Source organism: Scomber japonicus, chromosome 19 (assembly GCF_027409825.1).
Source record: "Scomber japonicus isolate fScoJap1 chromosome 19, fScoJap1.pri, whole genome shotgun sequence".
Lineage (NCBI taxonomy): Eukaryota > Metazoa > Chordata > Actinopteri > Scombriformes > Scombridae > Scomber > Scomber japonicus.
The window spans coordinates 29,986,096-30,001,040 of NC_070596.1; the positions used below are offsets into that span (position 1 = coordinate 29,986,096).

At 39.9% G+C, this 14,945-nt stretch overlaps 2 protein-coding genes across 9 annotated transcripts in view; both read right to left on the reverse strand.

Annotated features, from left to right (window-relative positions):
• Nucleotides 1–1,110: 1,110 nt before the first annotated feature.
• LOC128380159 (fibroblast growth factor receptor 1-A-like) lies at nucleotides 1,111–5,900 on the reverse strand. Of its 3 annotated transcripts, none has more exons than XM_053339874.1 (8): nucleotides 5,534–5,900; nucleotides 4,187–4,315; nucleotides 3,679–3,851; nucleotides 3,472–3,595; nucleotides 3,145–3,335; nucleotides 2,802–2,946; nucleotides 1,444–1,610; nucleotides 1,111–1,280 (listed from the first exon to the last, which is right to left on the reverse strand). In XM_053339874.1, exons 2-7 carry the CDS (start codon nucleotides 4,299–4,301, stop codon nucleotides 1,591–1,593), a joined length of 768 nt encoding a protein of 255 aa, XP_053195849.1. In that variant the 5' UTR covers nucleotides 4,302–4,315; nucleotides 5,534–5,900; the 3' UTR covers nucleotides 1,111–1,280; nucleotides 1,444–1,590. The 3 variants fall into 3 exon arrangements, with proteins under 3 accessions (XP_053195849.1, XP_053195848.1, XP_053195850.1); XM_053339873.1 differs by having other exon boundaries at nucleotides 1,369–1,610; XM_053339875.1 differs by lacking the exon at nucleotides 5,534–5,900 and adding an exon at nucleotides 5,412–5,469 and having other exon boundaries at nucleotides 1,369–1,610.
• A 126-nt stretch (nucleotides 5,901–6,026) lies between these two features.
• The window catches only part of LOC128380154 (fibroblast growth factor receptor 1-A-like), a 40,667-nt gene continuing 31,748 nt past the window's right edge, over nucleotides 6,027–14,945 (reverse strand). The window contains exons 1-8 of one of the 6 annotated variants that reach the window (XM_053339865.1): nucleotides 11,125–11,140; nucleotides 10,925–10,982; nucleotides 9,691–9,819; nucleotides 9,180–9,355; nucleotides 8,973–9,096; nucleotides 7,960–8,150; nucleotides 7,597–7,741; nucleotides 7,241–7,426 (exon numbers count right to left, since the gene is read on the reverse strand). In XM_053339865.1, coding sequence (XP_053195840.1) covers nucleotides 7,347–7,426; nucleotides 7,597–7,741; nucleotides 7,960–8,150; nucleotides 8,973–9,096; nucleotides 9,180–9,355; nucleotides 9,691–9,805 — 831 coding nt within the window. In that variant the 5' untranslated portion in view covers nucleotides 9,806–9,819; nucleotides 10,925–10,982; nucleotides 11,125–11,140 and the 3' untranslated portion in view covers nucleotides 7,241–7,346. The other 5 variants (XM_053339862.1, XM_053339864.1, XM_053339863.1 and 2 more) reach the window with 5 other exon arrangements.

The following is a 14,945-nucleotide window of genomic DNA, read 5'->3' on the forward strand; positions in this document are numbered from 1 at the left end:
TGTCAGAGACCCACCGGACACGAACAATATACATACACACACCCGCTATACGAACACCACCACCAAACATTGAGAACATATAAGTACACACACTTAGGAGGAAAGTACACACAAGAGGAAAGAAAAACTGATTCCAGCTTCTTAAATGTGAATATTTTTCTCTCTATGACAGTAAACTGAATATTTTTTTCCTGACGGCTAATCGATTAATTGAAAGAAATATTCTCTCTTGCTGTAAATTGTCTGTGTTGTGGTCCTCACCTGTAAAACTGGACCTGCGTGTACGGTGGCCGACAGGTGTTTAATCATCAGGCTGAAACTAGACATTTACAACATCTAAACTAAAGAAAGGGAACGATTTTAAAAAGAACATGCAGCTGTACCTGTGGCTCCAGATGTTGGATCCCGTAAATCCAGGTGTTTCTGCAGTGCTGAACGACAACACCTGGTTTTAAAATAACATTTACTGAAGTCAACTTTTCTGTGTGTGGCCTCGGTGTTGTCTCAATGTATACACTCGCAGAGAAGACACGCCTACAGTGGGAGTTTCCAAGAAGAGAAAATAAAATAAATGAAAGATTGTTTGTTGGTCCAAAATCCAACTCTCTAACACACAACGTGAATTGGTTTAATGTTAAAGATTAATTTCCACTCATCACCAAAACAATTTAGAAGCATGGTGACTCAGTGTTACGTGATGAGAGGAGCTGTCCCAGATAGCAAAGAGTCATTGAAACAATGTTAAATCAACATTGTTTTGTCAACGTTAAGTCATTGAAACAACATTTTTGCACCCTCAATTAATATTGAAACAACGTTGATTTTCTAACTGAAGATCAACAGAATTTCAATGGTATTTCAACCAACACAAATGTTGAAACAATGTTGAAATTTCAACCTAACTATAGATCAACGTGCTTTCAATGATATTTCAATATTAAATATAATAATATTAAACCACAATAATTACTAAATATGCCTTTATAAAAATAGGCCAATAATACAAATCCTGCTTTATCTACAGTCTGGGTGTTATAGACATAGGCCTAAATATGATGGGCCTTATTAAACAGGTTTTTATCTAATAGCAAATGACAAATCCACACAATGTTTTTTTTTAAACAAACAGTCATTTATTTAATCAATAAATGTCACCAAATTTCACAGCTTCTAAGGGCGTCCAATCCCTCCTGACTGGTCTGGGGTGTAATGCAGCCTCTTCTGATCTGCCTGAGAAAAGGTTAATTCGTTTGCAGTCCCCATTTGTAGTGTCAGGGCATCTAAAACAGAAAACACAAGCAAAACACAAACTGTCAGTTAAATAGCTATTACTGTACATGCCATTGTGCAAGTAGTGTGCAGATTCACCTGAACTTTTCCTGGGGGAGAACATTATTGATATGAGTATTGCAGCCTGGACCTGCACATATCAGTCAGACTCACAAACGCGATGATTCAAAGAAGTTTTGGGGGTTTGGCAGCTTTTGGTCGATGGTTGTTTCCAGCGTGGTGGAATGGGAAGGGCTGGACGATGATGGGAGGTTAAAGGGAGAAAATATGGGATTTGGGTATGGTGTGAGTTGGATTTCATTATTGACCAGGTTCTTCACCTGCACAAGACAAAAAAACACATAAATACACCAACATTCAGCAGATTTACTAAAATATACATTCTCCTGTTACCACGGTAATAACCGAACATCATGTGTAAAACAAAAGAAGTTTAACGAGCAGAGCTTTTAATACAGTAAATATTTTTGCTTGTTTTAAACATTTCTACAGTTAATTACGCTGATATGCAAGGCATAAAATTTAATAAAAGAATAAGTACAAATCAGGCAGGACCAAAATGTTTCGGTAAGCGCTGGTCTTTATGTTGGAGGTCGCACATGAAGACTGAATATCCTTGTATTTTCTTATATTTTGAGTTTTTTCTTTGTCTCAAATAGTTTCACATAATGTAACATCATAGTCTGTGAAAAGAAGATTTAATCTATTGGCACCCCTGCACTTCTGTCAGATAATGCACCACTTCTTGGCTTCGTCATGTAAGTTTTGGCAAACTCCAGTCTGACTTTTTTATGGCCTTAACCCAGCAGTGGTGTCCTCCTGGGTCTCCTAACCACTGCATCCCTTCCTTTGTTGCAATCTTTCATCAATTTTTCTCTTCCATCCACATCCAGGGAGGTTGGTTACAGCGCCATGGGCTGTAAACATCTTGATAATGTTGCATCCAGTGGACTCAGGACTCAGGACTCAGGAACATTCAGATCTCTGGAGAAGGACTTATAGCCTTCAGATTGTCCATGTTTTTCCACAACAACCCTTTGCTTTTCTTCCTTTTCTCCATGCTCAGTGTGGTGTGCAAGTGTGATTTCTATATTGGCAGCACCTCTTACCTGCCACAGGTGAGTTTAAATACAAATTATAGGAGCATCATATGCTTAAAATGCAATTATGTTGTACAATTTTGACAAGATGCCAATAATCTTGTCCAGTACAGAAGAGCAGGGGTGCCAATACTTTTGGCCATGACTGTATGCTGTACAATTGCACAAAGAGAACTTACACTGGGATTAGTGGGATAAGGATAATATTGCAGCGATAGAAACAAACCTTTTACTGTTTTCTTAAAATATGCAGGTGCTAAATTGAGATGGCAACACATTCAGGTTTGATACTGTAGTGCGTACATATGTGTATGTGTATGTATATGAATGTGTATATATATACGTGCAGGATATACATGTATGTATATGTATATAATATATACTGTAGTTTCGGAGAGATCTTGAACGTACCGTCGATCACAGTGAGCCAGGCCGAGTTATACGAAAATCCGACGGAGTTTGCGGCCAGGCAGGAGTACTTTCCTGAATCCTTCAGCGTCACGTTCTTCAGAGTCAAAACTTCCAGTCCTTTAACTGGCGTGTACAAACCTGCAGTCTGACAAACAGGAGCAAGAAATAATGTGAGGGGATCTGGTCGAGGAAACAGTCAACAGATTAATTGATGATGAAAATAAGCATTAGTTGTAGCTTTTAATAAATCTTTATTGACTTTATTGGCAGTAATCAGTCAGTTGCTCCATTCTGACCACTGCAGATAAACTTTAATTAAATTATACTCAAACAGGTTCAATACCTTCAGTATGTCGACGTACGGGTGTCCATCCGGTCCGACTCGGCTGCCGTTGACGGTGATGTGTTTGAGCCACTGGATGTGAGGCTGCGGGTCGCTGAACACTCGACAAGCGAACTCCACATTACTGCCGACCACGGCCGTCTGATTGGCCGGCAGACCCGCCTGCAGGATGGGTCTGTGAGGACAGCTCTCTGAAACATGAAAGGTTTCATTTAAACAGAGAGAGAAGCTACGACAGCATAATAGGGCCATATAAAATGAAATAGTAGTAAACAGCTTAATGTGTCCAAAATGCAGATATGTGTGTTTTTGTGTTGTATTTTTTACGTAGGACATCCAGCTGATAGGTGTGTTTCAGGCTCCCGTATTCATTCTCCACCACACAGGTGTAGTTGCCTTCATCAGACAGGACCACTGACTCCATGATGAGAGTCCACGTGTGGTCTCTGATCTGAAGGACTCAACAGAGATCCACCAGTGAGACAAACTCTTCTCTCCTCTCATGTCTCTAACAGAGAAACATCAATCACTCACCTTGAACCCTCCGATCCTCTGATCCTTCCTGACCTCTTTGCCGTTCTTGTACCAGCGCAGGGAGGGGACGGGGTTTCCTGACGCTTGGCAACGAAACTTTACGGTCTTTCTGGTAGGAATGACGAAGGACCGCTTCTCCATCTTCTCCGGCGTTACCCACTGAGGCGCCAACTCTAACGAGGTAAACATCGTGATTACAATCATACGTCTTTGTGCTTTCAACAAACCAACGTACCACAAACTGAAGCAAGGAGAGGGAGTACTCAAAAATGAGGTATAGTTTCATTTAAATGAGGTCTATTGACTATAATTTCCAACAAATATGTGTAAAACCTGTGGTAATAAGTTGGAATGAAGTTGGTAAAAAACGTCTAACACAGACTTGGGTGATAATTTTCTCTATTGTCATTGATTTGACTTGTTTGATCAACCATTTCCCAAAATCCAAGATGACGTCCTCACATGTCTCAAACAGCCAGTGTGTGAAGTGTGTGAGGAAGTATCTTACCGGTGTCCGTGTCAGTGTCCTCGGTGGCCGGTCTGGACTGAGTCTGAGGAAACTGAACCAGCAGGATCCAGAAGAGCAGTAGCAGGCGGCGGCAGTGGCGAGGAGAAGAAGACATCTCGTCCTCAACAGCTAATACATCAATGTACAGAGAACAATTGTATTCCATTACCTTTATTTAACATAAAAAGTTATAATGTAAGATCTTGCCAAACTAGTTGATATGCTGTTTTATTGAGAATTTAGTGTTTTTAAGCAAGTTGAATTATTTGGTACAAAGTTTTTATAGTTACACCACTTAGACACTTTTGCCATAAGCCTCTAATATATTCTCTCAGAATGGATTAAAAGCAGAAATTTGATGCTGGGTCCACAAAAAAAGAATGTGTTAAGTTATTCATACGTTTATTTTCACATTTTAACAGTTCAAATGTGGAAATAAACGTATGAATAACTTCACACATTCAAATTGAACCCCTTTTAAATTGGACTAAACCACATGGACACAAAAAAAACCCCATCATTGACCCAGACGTACTGTAAGACATAAGCTGTGTCCAAAATCACTCCTTTACTCACTCATTGTCTTCTCCCTGTATGATAGACGCTAAATAGTTCACTCAGTAGTTGCTTGATGTTAGTTTTCTTTAAGGGACAAGTGTGTGGAATTTAGTGACATCTAGTGGTGAGACTGTAGATTGCAACCAATTCAATACCCCATCATCCCCTTAAGTGTGTAGGACTCACAGTGGTCCTAAAACTTGTGGAAAAAATACAAAAGTCCTTCACTATATAACAGTGTTTGATTTGTCTGTTCTGGACAAACCGGAGAAACATGGTGGTGCAACATGTTGCCCTCGGCGGAAGATAGATAGATGGATGGATAGCTAGATATATAGATAGCTACATAGCTAGATAGCTAGATAGATAGCCTTTATTGTCCCAAGGGGAAATTCGTTTCCACAATCTGTCGGAGACCCACCGGACACGAACAATATACATACACACACCCGCTATACGAACACCACCACCAAACATTGAGAACATATAAGTACACACACTTAGGAGGAAAGTACACACAAGAGGAAAGAAAAACTGATTCCAGCTTCTTAAATGTGAATATTTTTCTCTCTATGACAGTAAACTGAATATTTTGTCCTGACAGCTAATCGATTAATTGAAAGAAATATTCTCTCTTGCTGTAAATTGTCTGTGTTGTTTTCCTCACCTGTAAAACGGGACCTGCGTGTACGGTGGCCGACAGGTGTTTAGTCATCAGGCTGAAACTCGACATTTACAACATCTAAACTAAAGAAAGGGAACGATTTTAAAAAGAACATGCAGCTGTACCTGTGGCTCCAGATGTTAGATCCCGTAAATCCAGATGTTTCTGCAGTGCTGAACGACAACACCTGGATTTAAAATAACATTTACTGAAGTCAACTTTTCTGTGTGTGGCCTCGGTGTTGTCTCAATGTATACACTCGCAGAGAAGACACGCCTACTGTGGGAGTTTCCAAGAAGAGAAAATAAAATGAATGAAAGATTGTTTGTTGGTCCAAAATCCAACTCTCTAACACACAACGTGAATTGGTTTAATGTTAAAGATTAATTTCCACTCATCACCAAAACAATTTAGAAGCATGGTGACTCAGTGTTACATGCTGAGAGGAGTACGTTATCTTTTAACCTTCCTGTCGTCCTCCTGGGTCAAATTGATCCCGTCTGTTTTAACTGTTCCTTCTTCCCTCCCTCCCTTTCTTCCTTCCTTCTTCCTCCCTCCTTTCTTTCCTTCTTTCTTCCTCCCTCCTTTCCTTCCTTCTTCCTTTCTCCTTTATTTCCTTCTTTCTTCCTCCTCCTTTCCTCCCTTCTTCCTTGACTCGAGGACAACAGGAGGGTTAAGTGAAAACATTCAGTTACCAGAAAGCGTTTTGTTTTGTGTTTAGATAACAGGAGACTGGTATGTTTCGAGGTTGACATGCTTCGGCAGATTTAATTGAACCCTTTTTATTTCTCACCAGTAGAACCATTCTTCTGTTACATGTCATCACAGGGATTGAGAAGGCTACCTGAACTTTTCCTGGGGGAGAACATTATTGATATGAGTATTGCAGCCTGGACCTGCACATATAAGTCAGACTCACAAACGCGATGATTCAAAGAAGTTTTGGGGGTTTGGCAGCTTTTGGTCGATGGTTGTTTCCAGCGTGGTGGAATGGGAAGGGCTGGACGATGATGGGAGGTTAAAGGGAGAAAATATGGGATTTGGGCATGGTGTGAGTTGGATTTCATTATGGACAAGGTTCTTCACCTGCACAAGACAAAAAAACACATAAATACACCAACATTCAGCAGATTTACTAAAATACACATTCTCCTGTTTCCACGGTAATAACCGAACATCATGTGTAAAACAAAAGCAGTTTAACGAGCAGAGCTTTTAATACAGTAAATATTTTTGCTTGTTTTAAACATTTCCACAGTTAATTATGCTGATATGCAAGGCATAAAATTTAATAAAAGAATAAGTACAAATCAGGCAGGACCAAAATGTTTCGGTAAGCGCTGGTCTTTATGTTGGAGGTCACACATGAAGACTGAATATTCTTGTATTTTCTTGTATTTTGAGTTTTTTCTTTGTCTCAAATAGTTTCACATAATGTAACATCATAGTCTGTGAAAAGATTATTTAATCTATTGGCACCCCTGCACTTCTGTCAGATAATGCACCACTTCTTGGCTTCGTCATGTAAGTTTTGGCAAACTCCAGTCTGACTTTTTTATGGGCTTAACCCAGCAGTGGTGTCCTCCTGGGTCTCCTAACCACTGCATCCCTTCCTTTGTTGCAATCTTTCATCAATTTTTCTCTTCCATCCACATCCAGGGAGGTTGGCTACAGCGCCATGGGCTGTAAACATCTTGATAATGTTGCATCCAGTGGACTCAGGACTCAGGACTCAGGAACATTCAGATCTCTGGAGAAGGACTTATAGCCTTCAGATTGTCCATGTTTTTCCACAACAACCCTTTGCTTTTCTTCCTTTTCTCCATGCTCAGTGTGGTGTGCAAGTATGATTTCTATATTGGCAGCACCTCTTACCTGCCACAGGTGAGTTTAAATACAAATTATAGAAGCATCACATGCTTGAAATGCAATTATGTCTTACAATTTTGACAAGATGCCAATAATCTTGTCCAGTACAGAAGAGCAGGGGTGCCAATACTTTTGGCCATGAGTGTATGCTGTACAATTGCACAAAGAGAATTTAAATTAGGATTAGTGGGATAAGGATAATATTGCAGCGATAGAAACAAACCTTTTACTGCTTTCTTAAAATTTGCAGGTGCTAAATTGAGATGGCAACGCATTCAGGTTTGATACAAACTGTAGTTTCGAAGGATCTTGAACGTACCGTCGATCACAGTGAGCCAGGCCGTGTGATACGAAGACCCGAGGGAGTCTACGGCAAAGCAGGTGTACTCTCCCGAATCCTCCAGCGTCACGTTCTTCAGAGTCAAAACTTCCATTTCTTTATCCGTCAAGTTCAAACCTGCATTCTGACAAACAGGAGCAAGAAATAATGTGAGGGGATCTGGTCGAGGAAACAATCAACAGATTAATCGATAATGAAAATAATCATTAGTTGTAGCTTTTAATAAATCTTTATTGACTTTATTGGCAGTAATCAGTCAGTTGCTCCATTCTGACCACTGCAGATAAACTTTAAACTTCTAGAGAAACAAACCAGTTAATTATACTCAAACGGGTTCAATACCTTCAGCACACGGGTGTACGGGTGTCCATCCGGTCCGTACCGGCTGCCGTTGATGGTGATGTGTTTGAGCCACTGGATGCGAGGCTGCCAGTTGCTGAACACTCGACACACGAACTCCACATTACTGCCGACCACGGCCGTCTGATTGGCCGGATGACCCGCCTGCAGGATGGGTCTGTGAGGAGAGCGCTCTGAAACATGAAAGGTTTCATTTAAACAGAGGAGAGAGAAGCTATGACAGTGTAATAGGGCCATATATGTGAAAAAAAAAGAAAAACCTGTTTTTAAAAATGTATTATTGCCCATATGACCCTTATACACTGTCATAACGAAGCAGCAACACATATAAATCTAATAAAAGTTCGAAATTGTGTGTCCACACTGAGTCAGCGTTTTCATCACTAAAAACTGAGTTTGGTATGAATCCTCTTCTTTCTCCAGATGTTCAGTGCACATGTTAATACTGTGCTAGTTAAAATGTTTGAGATGTTACGTATATTAAAGTAACGGCTCCAAACGAGTTAATGAGACTGTAAGAATGGATCTTTTAAAGTGTTGAGTTTCTGGCTTCTGAAGACTTTATTCTTTTACACACTTTTTAAAGTGGTTGTTTTTCCTGTATCTTTATCGTTATAATATCCGATCTGTCAGTGTGTGATGTGTTTGAACCTACAGAGAATTATCAGAGACTGTCCAGCTGCAACTTTACTGTTTTAGTTCACTCTCAGCTCTCTCATAGTGTCGGTTTCAAAGAAAAAGCTGTAAAAATAAAAAGCCACTGTACTCTACCTGCTCAGCACCAAACACCAAACAGACACAGTTATCTGTAGACTAGCTGGTGAACATAGTGGAGCATTTAGATATTTCCCTCAGGAGTTGGTAGAGAGTAAAAACAGAGCTAAAAGAGAGTTCATATTGGACTGACATTGAGTTTCAGCTATTTTTAGTAACTTTAGTGTAAAATTAAACAGCTGTGTCTAAAATGCAGATGTGAGTTTTTGTGTTTTTTTTACCTACGACATCCAGCTGATAGGTGTGTTTCAGGCTCCCGTATTCATTCTCCACCACACAGGTGTAGTTACCTTTATCAGACGGGACCACAAACTCCATGATGAGAGTCCACCGGTGTTTTCTGATCTGAAGGATTCAACAGAGATCCACCAATGAGACAAACTCTTCTCTCCTCTCATGTCTCTAACAGAGAAACGTCAATCACTCACCTTGAACTCTCTGATCCTCTGATCCTTCCTGATCTCTTTGCCGTTCTTGTACCAGCGCAGGGAGGGGACGGGGTTTCCTGACGCTTGGCAACGAAACTTTACGGTATTTCCGGTAAGGACGTGGGGCCGCTTCTCCTTCTCCATCTTTTCCGGCGTTACCCACTGAGGCGCCAACGCTAACGAGGTAAACATCGTGATTACAATCATTCGTCTTTGTGCTTTCAACAAACCAATGAACCACAAACTGAAGCAAGGAGAGGGAGTACTCAAAAATGAGGTATAGTTTCATTTAAATGAGGTCTATTGACTATAATTTCCAACAAATATGTGTAAAACCTGTGGTAATAAGTTGGAATGAAGTTGGCAAAAAACGTCTAACACAGAATTGGGTGATAATTTTCTCTATTGTCATTGATTTGACTTGTTTGATCAACCATTTCCCAAAATCCAAGATGACGTCCTCATATGTCTCAAACAGCCAGTGTGTGAAGTGTGTGAGGAAGTATCTTACCGGTGTCCGTGTCGGTGTCCTCGGTGTCCGGTCTGGACTGAGCCTGAGGAAACTGAACCAGCAGGATCCAGAAGAGCAGTAGCAGGCGGCGGCAGTGGCGAGGAGAAGAAGACATCTCGTCCTCAACAGCTAATACATCAACGTACGGAGAACAATTGTATTCCATTACCTTTATTTAATATAAAAAGTTATGATGTAAGATCATGCCAAACTAGTTGATATGGTGTTTTATTGAGAATTTAGTGTTTTTAAGCAAGTTGAATTATTTGGTACAAAGTTTTTATAGTTACACCACTTAGACACTTTTGCCATAATCCTCTAATATATTCTCTCAGAATGGATTAAAAGCAGAAATTTGATGCTGGGTCCACAAAAAAAAGAATGTGTGAAGTTATTCATACGTTTATTTTCACATTTTAACTGTTCAAATGTGGAAATAAACGTATGAATAACTTGCACACATTCAAATTGAACCCCTTTTAAATTGGGCTAAACCACATGGACACAAAAAAAACCCCATCATTGACCCAGACGTACTGTAAGACATAAACTGTGTCCAAAATCACTCCTTTACTCACTCATTCTCTTCTCCCTGTGTGATAAACGCTAAATAGTTCACTCAGTAGTTGCTTGATGTTAGTTTTCTTTAAGGGACAAGTCTGTGGAATTTAGTGACATCTAGTGGTGAGACTGTAGATTGCAACCAATTCAATACCCCATCATCCCCTTAAGTGTGTAGAACTCACAGTGGTCCTAAAACTTGTGGAAAAAATACAGAAGTCCTTCACTATATAACAGTGTTTGATTTGTCTGTTCTGGAGAAACCGGAGAAACATGGTGGTGCAACATGTTGTCCTCGGCGGAAGATATAGATAGATAGATGGATGGATAGCTAGATATATAGATAGCTACATAGCTAGATAGCTAGATAGATAGCCTTTATTGTCCCATGGGGAAATTCGTTTTCACAACCTGTCAGAGACCCACCGGACACGAACAATATACATACACACACCCGCTATACGAACACCACCACCAAACATTGAGAACATATAAGTACACACACTTAGGAGGAAAGTACACACAAGAGGAAAGAAAAACTGATTCCAGCTTCTTAAATGTGAATATTTTTCTCTCTATGACAGTAAACTGAATATTTTTTTCCTGACAGCTAATCGATTAATTGAAAGAAATATTCTCTCTTGCTGTAAATTGTCTGTGTTGTTTTCCTCACCTGTAAAACGGGACCTGCGTGTACGGTGGCCGACAGGTGTTTAGTCATCAGGCTGAAACTAGACATTTACAACATCTAAACTAAAGAAAGGGAACGATTTTAAAAAGAACATGCAGCTGTACCTGTGGCTCCAGATGTTAGATCCCGTAAATCCAGATGTTTCTGCAGTGCTGAACGACAACACCTGGATTTAAAATAACATTTACTGAAGTCAACTTTTCTGTGGCCTCGGTGTTGTCTCAATGTATACACTCGCAGAGAAGACACACCTACTGTGGGAGTTTCCAAGAAGAGAAAATAAAATAAATGAAAGATTGTTTGTTGGTCCAAAATCCAACTCTCTAATACACAACGTGAATTGGTTTAATGTTAAAGATTAATTTCCACTCATCACCAAAACAATTTAGAAGCATGGTGACTCAGTGTTACGTGCTGAGAGGAGCTGTACGTCATCTTTTAAACTGTGATTTACGGTGAAAACAAATTGAAGGAATAACAAAGAAACACATTATTATTTTCAATGGAGGGATTTTAATAAAAACATTTATTAAACATAAGAGTGATAAAAACAGCAGGAGAAACAGACGGTTCAGGTTTTTAGCACCTCAGTTTACAGTTTCTGACGAATGAAGACAAAAAAAAACCACATAAATACACCAACATTCAGCAGATTGACTCAAATATACATTCTCCTGTTGCCACGGTAACAACCGAACATCACGTGTAAAAACGAACAAACAGCAGTTTAACGAGCAGAGCTTTTAATACAGTCAATGTTTTTGCTTGTTTTAAACATTTCTACCAGGCGGGGAGTTCTGGTCCTCTGAAATGAGGCCAACGTGGAAGTAACTTAGAGCTGCATTCTATCAAAAGGCCACCAGGGGGCGACCGTCTCTATACAAGTCAATGGAGAATTCACCAACTTCTCACTTGATTTCTAACCTCAGTAAACGTTTTCAAAATGTGTTTATGGTCTCAATCGCTAGTTTAAAGCCTTCTTCAATGCAGTATGATGTTCATTTGGGACATTTTGGCCTCCCTGATTTTATATGTGACGATAAAGCAGGGTATGCATTAGGGCGTGGCTACGTCCTGATTGACAGGTTGATTGACCAATGTCCTCGAGATCCAGCCCTCGCAACCATAGCAACCTCCCCGCTCCACCCATGGCTCCGCCTCATGCCCATATAAGTAGAATCCCTGTTTTTATTTTTCCCAGCATGCACCTGAAATGTTCAAGATGGCGCTGCCTAGATTAGAAACTATTGGCTTCCGAGCAGCAGTCCACAAACCAATGGGTGACGTCACGGATGTTACGTCCATTTCTTCTATAGAGTCTATACACTTAATTATAGTTTTACAGGTTGATATAAATGTGAACACTATTATTTTTACACTGACGCTGATATGCTGATATGCAAGGCGACAAATTCAATAAAAAAATAAGTATAAATCAGGCAGGACCAAAATGTTTCCATAAGCACCGGACTTTATGTCGGAGGTCCACATAATGGCTCAAATTAAATCTAAAATACTAAAAATATGTTGTTTTCCCTCATCGGCATTCAGAGGTAATATCAGCTGTTCAAACACACTTATTATATTTATTTGGAATTTAAAAAAGGAGTTGTAAAAAACGGAAATTAAAAAACTTCTCATTTTAAGTCTTTTAATTTTTAATATTTGCTCCTTTTTTTAAACTCATATCAAACTATATCATCTACTGCTGAGGTCTTTTAAATATGTGCACGAGAAACCAAATGTATAAACTACTCTACCTAAAGCTAGTAGAGACGTGAGCTCCGAGTTATTTAATTATTTAATTATCATTTAAACTTATTTTTATGATTCTTGTTTATTTGCTGTTGTTTAATTTTATTGTATTTCTTTTATTTTTCTCTGTAAAGTTACATCCCAAAAGCTTCTCTATTAATAAAGTTTATTATTATTATTATAATAATATCCCTTTACAGCAGGGGTGTCAAACATGCGGCCCGCGGGCCAGAACCGGCCCGTCCAAGGGTGCAATCCGGCCCACTTTCCTTCCTTCTGTCCTTCCTTCCTTCCTCCCTTTCTTCCGTCTGTCCTTTCTTCCCTCCTTCCTTCCTTCCTCCGTTTCTTCCTTCTGTCCTTCCTCTCTATCTTCCCCTTTTCCTTTCTTCGTTCCTTCGTTCCTTCGTTCCTTCCTCCCTTTCTTCCTTCTGTCCTTCCATCAGCCCTTCCTCCCTTTATTCCTTCTGTCCTTCCTCTCTATCTTCCCCTTTTCCCTTTTTCGTTCGTTCGTTCCTTCTTTCTGTCCTTCCTTCCTTCCATCTGTCCTTCATATACCTTTCTTACTTCTGTTCTTCCTTCCTTCCTTCCTTCCTCCCTTCCTCCCTTTTTTCCGTCTGTCCTTTCTTCCCTCCTTCCTTCCTTCCTTCCCTCCATCTCTTTAAAGATCCGGCCCACATAAGATTAAATTGGTCTGTATGTGGCCCTTGAATGAAGATGAGTTTGACACCTCTGCTTTACAGTTGTAAAAAAGTATATTTTTCTAACTTATTTCCCACTGCAGGTATTTAAATATATATTATTGATATATAGGTGTTTTATATTATTTCATAATATCATTTTATATTTAGTTCTTTTTTCTTTCTTGCTATAAACCTCACCATGTATTTTTAATTGTATGAGTCTGTCTACATATTGTTGTTGTATATTATAATTAGGGCTGTCAGCGTTAATGCGTTAATCGCGATTAGATTAATACAATCCATAACGCGTACATTTTTTTTAATCACATTTTAATGTTGCAAGCCTTTTTGTCCCTTCTACTCCCCCGTAGACGGCTCCTCTAGCTGTAGCGCTATGCTTTGAAGTGGCCTCCTGCAGTAAACCTACCGCGCTGATGGAAAGTAAGAGAGCTACTGGACTTTTGAACGGCTTGTTTAACTTTAAAACACTTCCAGACGCTTCAGTTGACAAGTCAAAAGTAAAATGCAACCTGTGTCAAACGGAGTTTAACTACCACCGGAGTACGTGGAGTTTGAGTTAGCACCTCCACGCTAAACACCCAGGTGCAGCCAAGCCAGCCTCAGCTCCACCAAAGGACCATTTTGGAGTGTGGGAGTCGCAGCAGAGCCGTGATTGATTCCCAGTTAAGACACTCTGGTAAGAAATGCTTTACATTATGGGCTTAAAACTGCCTTCAAATGGAAAATAACAGGATTTTAAACATGCAATTCAAAACGCCATTAATCGCGATTAACTATGGAAATTCTGCGATTAATCTCGATTTAAAAAATTAATCGTTTGACAGCCCTAATTATAATTTGTAATAGCTAATGAGGCTCCTAATAAAATAAACTAAAATTAAAAAATGATCATTATTTTTTAGCCTGGAGCTGAAGAGGCACTGAACAGTAGTCAGCACAATTATTAAAAACTACTTTTAAACTGATTTTGAAGGCGTATGAATATCATCAGTAACTACATTCACAAACCCAGCGGAGTTCATTCTTAAAACTATCATCACTGTACAAATGTTTTCCTCAGAGAGAGAAGACATGATTAAAAAAAATATAAAAAACTAACATTATGAACCGTAACAGAGCGAGGACGTAACTCACGATGTAGAGACACTCAACGGTTTTGGTTCAGAGTTAAAATACAAAGTTTGGTATTCATCAGAGAGGAAGAGGAAGAGGAGGAAGAGGAGGAGAAGGAAGAGGAGGAGGAGGGAGGGAGGAGGATGAGAAGAGGAAGAGGAGGGGGAAGAGAAAGAGGAGGAGGAAGAGGAAGATGAGGAGGAGAGAGAAGGAGGAAGAAGAAGAAAAAGAGGAGGAAGAGGAGGAGGAGGAGGAGGAAGAGGGAGGAGGAAGAGGAGGGGGAAGAGGAAAGGAAGAGGAGGAGGAAGAGGAGCAGGAGGGGGAAGAGGAAGAGGAGGAGGAAGAGGAGGAGGAAAGGAGGAGGAGGAGGAGGAGGAGGAAGTGGAAGAGAAAGAGGAGGAAAGGAGGAGTAAGAGGACAAGGTACAGGAGGAG

Bases quoted from the DNA above. Each gene is read 5' to 3' on its own strand.
- LOC128380159 (XM_053339874.1), bottom strand. From the start codon at position 4,301: ATGTCTTCTTCTCCTCGCCACTGCCGCCGCCTGCTACTGCTCTTCTGG. The intron at 2,947-3,144 runs GTATTGAACCTG...CCTGTTTGTCAG, and splicing joins CGTACGTCGACATACTGAAG to ACTGCAGGTTTGTACACGCC. The intron at 1,611-2,801 runs GTACGTTCAAGA...TGTCTTGTGCAG, and splicing joins CTGGCTCACTGTGATCGACG to GTGAAGAACCTGGTCAATAA.